The sequence below is a fragment of the Zeus faber genome (genome assembly GCF_960531495.2).
Source record: "Zeus faber genome assembly, chromosome: 4".
NCBI lineage: Eukaryota > Metazoa > Chordata > Actinopteri > Zeiformes > Zeidae > Zeus > Zeus faber.
In genome coordinates this window covers 16229897-16239896 of record NC_137191.1, presented here as the reverse complement: position 1 = coordinate 16239896, position 10000 = coordinate 16229897, and the positions used below count along the sequence as shown (strand labels likewise).

At 46.7% G+C, this 10000-nt stretch overlaps 1 protein-coding gene across 1 annotated transcript in view; it reads left to right on the top strand.

Annotated features, from left to right (window-relative positions):
• Positions 1–10000, top strand: part of tll1 (tolloid-like 1) — a 42518-nt gene that overhangs the window by 30450 nt on the left and 2068 nt on the right. The window contains exons 17-20 of the mRNA XM_079999085.1: positions 3605–3730; positions 6452–6579; positions 9334–9547; positions 9923–10000. The exon at positions 9923–10000 is cut by the window's right edge and continues 173 nt beyond it. Of these exons, the coding sequence (XP_079855211.1) occupies positions 3605–3730; positions 6452–6579; positions 9334–9547; positions 9923–10000 (546 nt within the window). The remainder of the gene's footprint in view (positions 1–3604; positions 3731–6451; positions 6580–9333; positions 9548–9922) is intronic.

Genomic DNA, 10000 nt, shown 5'->3' with positions numbered 1-10000 from the left:
ATGTCCATGTCTACTTTTCACCTCAACATCTTACATCTTAAGTCAAACTATGACGTCATCTTCAGGAATGTCCGTTCTGCCCGATCCCACGGCGCGTTTTTAACCCCCTCCCGGGCTCCGTGCGCCGCCCTCCCGCGCGTCCACCTGAAGGGCATTTCCGCCGCCGCCGCCGCCGCCGCCGCTGAGCTCGGTCCGGCGTCCTCCGCAGACACCTCTCTCCACCTCCGTGCCCTCTCTCCCTCCCCCAGACAGGCTGGCACCGTGCCAGGAGCGCGTGTTTGTCTTTGAGTCGTGCCAGGAGGCAAAGCGCCGCAGCAGCAACACGCCGGCGACGCGGGGAAAGGTCAGAGGTAACGCGACTCGGGGATTGGCTCCCCTGACGGGCTCTGGTCGGACGCGTGACCCGGGGACGGGGACGGGGATGGATGAGTTTCCAACTTTACATCCATGCTTCGGGGGAGGGACAGGGCTTCCTTTACTAAAACACAAGGGCTGAATTTGTTGGATTCCGCCGCTCAATCCACTTTCCGCTTCCTTGGAAATGGCCCCGAGGCGTAGACGTGGAATGATATTTTCTCTTTTTCTGTATCATAACACATTAACCCCAAAGGGAAATTGTGACGCTGATCTGCACAAAAAAAAACAAAAACAGAGGACTTCATTTTTGTGCGTTGGGTCGCTTCTTCTTCTTTTTTCTTCTTATCTTCTCCTTCTTTTTATTCCTCTTCAGGTACTTCCTCAAAGTTTCCTTTTGAAAATAACATCTTTCATCTGGTCGGCATTTCTGCCAATTTCAGGGGGGGAAATGAAACTCTTGGGGATATCTTTGCGTGAAATATCTCGAAACAGATGATTCCACTTAGTCTGAGATGCCTTTGAACCAAAGGTCTTCATCAGCTGAGCTTCTATATTGTTTTGCTACTGAAAAATGAATGTGTGTGTGTGTGTGTGTGTGTGTGTGTGTGTGTGTGTGTGTGTGTGTGTGTGTGTGTGTGTGTGTGTGTGTGTGTGTGTGTGTGTGTGTGTGTGTGTTTAATTGCCTTGGGATTGGCTCAGCTATTGTCAGAATCTTCAAGGAATAGCTTTGGCCAAAAGCCAACTGCTTTAGGGAGGTCCTTCGGCCTCCCACACACTACTAATCCACACGTTTGTGTGGTGTGTGGTTTGTGTGTGTGTGTGTGTGTGTGTGTGTGTGTGTGTGTGTGTGTGTGTGTGTGGACTCTGTGCTTGACCTGCAGGAGGCCACAATGCACGCTACATAGCATCAACTGTAAAGCTTCTTAGCCCGTGATACTGAGCCCACAATAGAACCGTAATACCACATCAGACATGGTCACACACATATCACGACACACACACACACACACACACACACACACAGACATACTGTATGTGGAGGCACACACTCGGATGGGGATTTAGTGGTTTCATTAAAAGCAGATCTAGCTCGATTCAGCAGACCCCCGAGGTGAGGCGTCCGTGTCTAATCCCGCATCTCTTCATAAGTTCCTCTTCTTGTACTTTTTTGCTCTCCCCTCCTCCTCGGCGCCGCCATCTTTCACCCTCCGCTGTTGACGTGGTTGCGCCGGGCGGAGGGAGTCTCCCCCGGTACCATCCACCTCCACCTCCGCCCTGTAATCCACCCTGCGCTCCAACGCTCGGCTCTCTGAGCCGCAGCCTCAGAGGTCCCCGAAGATCGGGGAGAGAGCACACGGCCTCCTGCAGGGGCAGGCGCTGAAATTGGAATTGAAATTGAGAGAAAAGGAACCGTTTTCATTTTAGGGGCAACAACAGTTGCGTGACTGAACAGACACTTCTTATGAAACAGCCATTTCATGTATTTGCGTTATGCATGTGCTCCTCTGTGCGGTGTCTCCAACGTCGGTGGCGGGGTCCACCGCCTTTCCCAGCAAGAAGTGAAAGGCAGCGGCGGTGAATTTTGACAATGCAGCGAAGATAGTTGATGGGAATCAACGTTCACAAATAATATCCCCACTGCCCCAAATCAATCCATCAGAGAGACTTTGGAGAAAAGAAAGCGACAATTTTACATTTTCCAATGGAATTCTGGGACTTGAAGTGCAATCCACCCAACACAGACGATCTCATGGATCGCCGCTTTAACGACAGTGGTTCGCTTTCTATCATCTTTTAAAAGGAGCGACTTCTGGATTCCAGAATCAGAAATAGAGGGAAGGTGCTCCTTAAGCCTTCCGGTTTATGGTTGAAGCAGCTTCTCACTGCTGTGGGAGCTGTGGTCTGGCCGGAGGAAGAGCAGCGCTACAGCTGATCTGCAGTCAGGGCTCAGACCTTTATCCAGACCATCCAAACTTAAACCACAAAAACACTCCTGTCGGCCAGCACAGCCACACACAGCCACACACACACAGCCACACACACACAGCCACACACACACACACACACACACACACACACACACACACACACACACACACACACACACACACACACACACAGTTTTACTAACTTCAACTCTGTAGGTACAGTATCTGTGTTTGCTCACACTACTTTGGGAGCTTTGTCTCTGGTTGTATCTCTTCCATTTTCAATGTTTTCTCTATCAATTTAACCCTTGCCTCCACATTCTGGTGAGGGTGGAAAGCAGGATTTGTTCACCGCAGATTCATTTACTGAATTTACTGAAAAAATTAACAATACATTGTCGTTTCAATAAAAACACAGACAAACAATGATTGACATCGGCAGCATTTTTGTCTTTTTTTTTTTTTTTAACTTTATTTTTTTTTACAGCTTTGCCATTTGATTGCTTTCCTTTGGTCCAGCGTTAGCGGAAGTGTTACATTGGTAATACTTGGCCTCCTTGGAACCTTTGGTTAAGTTACTTGAACTCTTAACTGAGGAGTTTTGTCGGGATGATCCAGGATGAGTTGTTTTTGGAAGTCAAAACATGCAATGGACATCATTTTGATGTACAATTGCAAGTTTTATCTTGACTTGAACATGCAACTCTTTAAGGGGCGGTTTCGCAGATGTGGTTTAATCTGCAGCAGGACTGCTGTAATCCTACTTAAATTAATCCAGAATTAAAAAAAACAACGCCTTTCTGAGACGTTTCTAAATTGAAAATGAATTAGTTCTACTAAATCCTGGACTAAGGTCATGAAGGACTAGTCAGCTCCTTCTGTCTGGTCTTGGTGCTGGTGTTAGTCCAGAGCAACCTGGTCCACCTGGAGGCCACACCCATTCATTGAAAAGTTTCATTTAAGATACACTCAGACCTAGATCAGCTCTAATCTTCCTTCTGGAAACCACATTTTTTTAAAGTCTGAGACTATTTTTAACCGGGTCTGACTTAGGCTGTTTCAGTAAGTCCAGATTAAAAGCGTTATTTAGTCCAAGATGAGGCCTAATCTGTGTCGGCCAAACCGCCCCTGAAACCTTTCCCGGGACTGAACTCTCATTGGCTCTTCCTCCCTGACTCCACAAGCCGCTCGTTTCCCTTCACGTCTCCTTCTCTCTCCCTCTCCCTCGAACCGCTTCGGCTCGCTTCCTCTCCCACCATCCACCTCTTTCTCGGGGGTCTCACCCCTTTCACTCTCCCCTTCTCTCTGTGTCCCCACAGACAAGGACGAGTGCAGCAAGGACAACGGCGGCTGCCAGCACGAGTGCATCAACACGGTGGGCTCCTACGTGTGCCAGTGCCGCCACGGCTTCGTGCTGCACGAAAACAAGCATGACTGCAAGGAAGGTGGGTTCCACGTGCACCCGCACACGCACCGGCACAAACACCTGGGCGCGCACGTGCACACGCTGACGCACGGGCACAGGCACGCGCACGCGCAGAAGGAGCCGCACCGCTCGCTCTACAGCCCCTACTCCATTTACTCCTACCACGGAGCGCACGAGAACAGGCTGCCGCTCTCCATTTAAGGACAGCCGGGGCCAGGGTTTGGATGGTGGGTCGGTGGCAGTCGACTTTACATTTTGTTTTTCAGTGAATTCATTTCGGGAAGTTTTGTGGCTTAAAAGTGAAAAAAATGTCGGGCGGTGTGAGATATTTTAGACGATGAAAAGGCCGACGTGGCTTTTTACAGCTACATTTTAAACAAATTAACAAATGATGTCAAAAAGTCTTTCGACTGAATGGACATACGTGAATAAACAAAATACATATTTTTTACGAAATTAAAAACAATTAATGCATAAATCTGAAATTTTCTTTTTTACTCCTCTTTCAAAACCTTATTTGTCATTTACCCATATACTGTATATGTGTGTGTGTGTGTGTGTGTGTGTGTTAGAGAGAGAGAGGGAGAGAGAGAGGGGGGGAGAGAAAGAGAGAGAGAGAGAGAGAGAGAGAGAGCGAGAGAGAGAGAGAGAGAGAGGGAGAGACAGAGAGGGAGAGCATACACAGGCAGTAACATACACAGGCCCTAAAAAAGACATGCAATTGAGATATTCTTTTGAATGCTCTTTTGAAGTCAAAAGTTTAAACACATGTTGCACACGCACGCACGCACGCATACACACACACACAGAAACACACACTCACTTACACGCAAACACAAAGGCTGTAGTTTGAAACCCAAAGCACGCTTTTCTTTTGCACGAGTGTGCGTGTGCACAAGATCCAGCGTATGGAATCAGTGAACGAACAGTGTGACGTGTGTTGACATGACAAGTAAGACATGAACGTGAATGAAAGTACTGAGAAAGAAAGAAAGAAAGAAAGAAAGAAAGAAAGAAAGAAAGAAAAAACATGTAAAATAATGTCTTCCGTTGGATGAAGGGATCTCTGTGTGATAGTCCTTGATGTAAAAGTAAGAAACATGTTGAATGTTTTTTGGTCATGTTTACTGTTGTACACGTGGTGCTTACTTTTTTATGCATTCTGATGGATTAAGCTCTTTATTGTTCGGCCGAAACTAGTAAGTGAAGTATTACGCAATACACCTGTTGAGAAAATAATATATAGTGTTCAATGAGGAGAAATTTCTTTTTTTCTTTGTTCTTATTTTCTTCTACCTGAAATTAAAGCTCGTCAAATCAAAACCTTCGTAAGCAGCCAAAAAAAACAGCAAAAATCTAAAGGCTACTGGTTCTGAAACATTATCTTCACAAAACTTAATTCGAGTTTGTACAGTGCTTGAACTCAAAATTGAATTCATTGAATATCTGTTTTGTGTCAAATCAAGACATTTTGGGCACTTGGTGAGCAATTCAGCAACCATTAGGGATGCATTTGAATCCCATCAAACTCATATTTCTTTTATGTTTTTGTCACACTTTATTATTTATGTAAATATACAGAATGATCAGCCTTTAGGTTTTGGTTACAATGTGGAACACAGGTTTATTACCATAAGCCAGTTTGAACGGGTTTTAATTCCAGGCCCCAAACTAACACCCATGAAATGTTGTAGGATGACGGTACGATCTTTCACTGTGTAACTTCTGAGAACGAGTCCAGCTCCACGTGAAGTGATGATGTTCTGTGTGGAACCTGTGGAACACGACCACCTTGACTTTAAAAAACAGTTGTTTTTACACTTATATGTCTGATTATAGGATGTTTGCCAAGAACTGTGCATGTCCTTGTGAACGTCTCAATAAATTTGATACTTTTGAATTCATCTGTTCGTCCCGTGCATGCCTCCCACCCCTCCCTCCATCCCACGGTGTTCTGCCTCCCCATTCCACCTTGTACACCCCGCATCTCCAAATCACTCACATATACACACACACACACACGCGCACACATGCGCACGCACACGCACGCACACCCACGCACACCCACGCACACTCACGCAAACCCACGCACACCCACGCACACTCACGCACACATACACGCACGCACACACAAACACACACACACAAACACACACACAAACACACACACACACACACACACACACACACACACACCCAAGTGGCCTATACCAAGTGGCATTTAACACGATTCACATTTTTATATATACAAATATATATTCAATATTTGAATATATATATATATTTCTAGTAATATAATCCATTTCTTTGTCCATTTTTTACTTGAGATTGAAAAAGAAACTTCCATATCGAATTTAGTTTTCGAAAAATAACAACCATAAAAAGTACTACGGAAGTGAATAATATGAACAATACAGGGTGTTAAACAACACAAATGCTATTGAATCTTCTGTGAAAAATCATTTTTTTCTGAGCATATGTCTGCACTCCTTCCAAGCACAAATAGATATAGATATATTACATTATATTATCTTATATTACCATTCAGTGTAATATTGCAGAAAAGCAGTGTAGGAATGTCTGTCTGTCTGTGTTCCAACAATGCATCTGTGAATGCACTCATTCTCATCTTTGTACCTCCTACTTGTTTCCTCTCGCCTTTGACTTCTGAAACCACGATTTTAACTTTTGGTCTGTTTTATCTGTGTGCGTGCGTGCGTGTGTGTGCGTGTGTGCGTAGCTGAATGTGAACATAAGATCCACAGCCCCAGTGGAACCCTGAGCAGCCCCAACTGGCCGGACAAGTACCCCAGTCGTAAGGAATGCACCTGGGACATCACGGCCACGCCCGGCCACCGAGTCAAGATCGTGAGTATCCCGTGGCAGAGTGGGATGAAATAAACCCTTTTCATTCTTTCTTTCTTTCTTTACTTCTTTCTATCTTTCTTCACCTCCTTCGTTACGTCGTCCCCCTCCATCGCGCTCTGATGCGGCGCCGCTCTCGCACACCACTCTTGAGGCCTGAGTGTGGAGACGGGAGTGTGTGTCCACGTTCACATATTAGGGTTAAACTGCACGCGTGTGCTCATGCGTTAGGAAGGAGCCTTGGGCGACGACCATCTGGGGCCTGTGTGTGTGTGTGTGTGTGTGGGGGGGGGGGGTGAAAGAGAGTGTGTGTGTGTGTGTGTGTGTGTGTGTGTGTGTGTGTGTGTGTGTGTGCGTGTGTGTGTGTGTGCGGGTGCCTGCATCCATGCATATGTGAGCTGACACAGATAGTTGCCTCTACAGTTTCCCAGATATTGCTAATGTGACTGAACCACTTCAGTGCAGCCACAGCTGCACCAGGCTCCGCGCCAGAGACTATGAGTCTGAGTTTTGAATCGTAAAAGCAGTGATGCTTTGATGTTTTATCAATTAAAACGAATCATTTGGCACGATGGAAGAAGATGTCGAAAACAAACATCTTCCTTCTGTTTTTTCTTGTGTTAATGTGTGTTACGCTCGATGAAGATATGGTCCTATGCACACATGGACGAGCTTAACACACACACACACGCGCGCGCGCGGGCGCACACACACACACACACACACACACACACACATACCTGCCACAATGTTCTTAGTCTGTTCTTTGAGCAGCTTTGGTGTGTCGTTAAAGGACGAGCAACCCTGGAGGGGAATAGAGAGACAAACACACAGAGACAGTGATTCCTTTATTCACCTGGAGCGCACGCGCGCACACACACACACACACACACACACACACACACACACACACACACACACACACACACACACACACAGATACAAACACACACACACACACACACACAGATACAATCATAGATACATAGTGAATTACGTCTTTATTTTCCGAGATTCCCAGGACGAATCAAAGTCTCTCAAAGCTAAAACCTTTCACTCTGCCCACTCTCTCCAGCCTCATGGGGAGCGTGACGCTCTGGTTTTGGCAATGTTCTTACTGATGTAATTGCCATCTACTGTGATGAAGGTTGATAATCTGCCATTTCCGCTTATGTAACTAAGGAAGTGATTAACATGAATATGTATTCGTTAAAAATCGTCCAACATTTTATGTATTTACAGCTTTTCTGGATGTCGCACGGCTTAGAGAGCCCGATTGATCTGTCTGTGCGTGTGTGTGTGTGTGTGTCTGTGTGTGTGTGCATGCGTGTGTGTGCGGTTGAGATTAGCGAGGCGGTACTCTCTTTGGATGGAGAGGACCGACATCCGAGCGGGATCGGTTTAATACCAAACGAAATCTGAACGCAGACATGAAGGTCACACAATAATGACTTAATATCTCTCTCCCTCGATCCGTCTGCGTTCCACCCTCTCCCTCTCTCTCTCTCTCTCTCTCTCTAAGCCCCAATTCTCTCGAGGGCAGTAGACATATCCACACACACACACACACACGTACACACGCACACACGCACACACACACACACACACGCGCACAGAAAGGCGTGCACCGCAAACCAGAGCAAAACATCTGGAAGCCATCGAGCCGCCAGAATCAAACACTTCCCCTTCTCCGTCGTGACATCCTCCCATCGCTCTGCGCTCGGTCCACCTTTCTGCCCCCTCCCTCCCCTCCCTCCCTCCCTCCTTACGCTCTGTTGCAGAACCTCAAACCACCCACAAGACATGGGAATCTACGCACATGTGGTTTTGTGTGGTTCAGTGTGTGGGTGTGTGCGCGTGCGCGTGCGTGTGCGCGTGTGTGTGTGTGTGTGTGTCTCTGTGCGCGCGTGCGTGTCTCCCTGTAAGGGAAGAAATCCTTTCAAGGCCAAACTTCAGCGCTCGAGCTCCCTAAATGTTAACTCATCACAAATAGAAAAACAAAAAAACAATAAATTCAACTCAAATAGTGAAAAGGTTCAAAATAAGGTGAGTGAGTTCATCTCCCATCCGTCTGCGGTGCCCGTCCCTCCCCCAGCGGGGGTCACCAGACCTTGGACGATTTGAGGAATAGGTTTTACTAAAAGTCAGACATGGGTTGAAAAATCGTCTCTGCTATGCTCTGCCATGAAAGTGATATCATGTATTTCCATATAAATTAATATATGGGGGAAAAAAATAGATGTACGGATGATTGGGTCTTTTAAATAGAGGCTTCGATCACCAGGCATGAGAATGAGAGGAGAGTTTTTTGTTCTTTCACAACTGCCTTTTATAAAACAACAAACAGCGATCGAATCAGTGTGAAAGGGTTCCCATGGAAAAGCCTTTTCTGTTTGTGTCCACTCAGAATAACTGAATACAAAAAAAGCCCATGAAAAACCAAAATGATTACACGCTAGAAGCCTTTTGAGTGTGGGATTTTGTGTCCATGTCCATTATTAAAATGACATGTTTGATATTAAATTTGCAAGATCCCCGTACAGGAATGTTTGACATTATTCGGTATTGATCCCCTCTCTCACAACACAGCCTTCGCCTTTGTACATAACGTGTGAAAATGGGTCAGGGAATGGAAACACATTGGGAAACATATTAGACTCAAAGCCCCCCCTGGCTTTCACCCCGATATATGCTTGACAGTATTATTTGTTTGGTGCAACGCTGATGGAAGCCTTCCCCTCTTTCTCAACCTTCCAGACCTTCAGCGAGTTTGAAATCGAGCAGCACCAGGAGTGCGCCTACGACCACCTGGAGGCCTTCGACGGGGACACCGACATGGCGGCCATCTTAGGCCGGCTCTGCGGCAGCAAGGTCCCCGAGCCCTTGGTCTCCACCGGCAACAAGATGTACCTGCGCTTCATCTCTGATGCCTCGGTGCAGAGGAAAGGCTTCCAGGCTGCGCACTCCACAGGTACGTACGCGGCTTCTGCGTCAGCCCTCGGACAAAATTGTCTGGGTCTTTGTTTGAGTTTGTGTGAAATGTGAGTGTGTGTGTGTGTAATGTGTGTGTGTGTGTGTGTGTGTGTGTGTGTGTGTGTGTGTTTGTGTGTGTGTGTGTGTGTTTCTGCCGAGGGCATCGCTCAATGCATTTCTCTGTGCGCAGAGATCGAGCGCCCCCTTGTGGGGTCTGACCGCACGTGCGTGACGAATGAGGCTTAGCATTGTTTTTAGTGGAAGCCCTCCAGGTAAAGCTTGTCTGATGCGATTTCCACGGGTGAACTTATATGAAAAAAAGGGCAAAATTCTTAAATGGAAGTTCTCATTCTCCCTCCCTCCGTCCTTGAAGAATGCGGAGGCCGCCTGAAGGCGGAGTCCCGTCACAAGAACCTCTACTCCCACTCCCAGTTCGGGGACAACAACTACC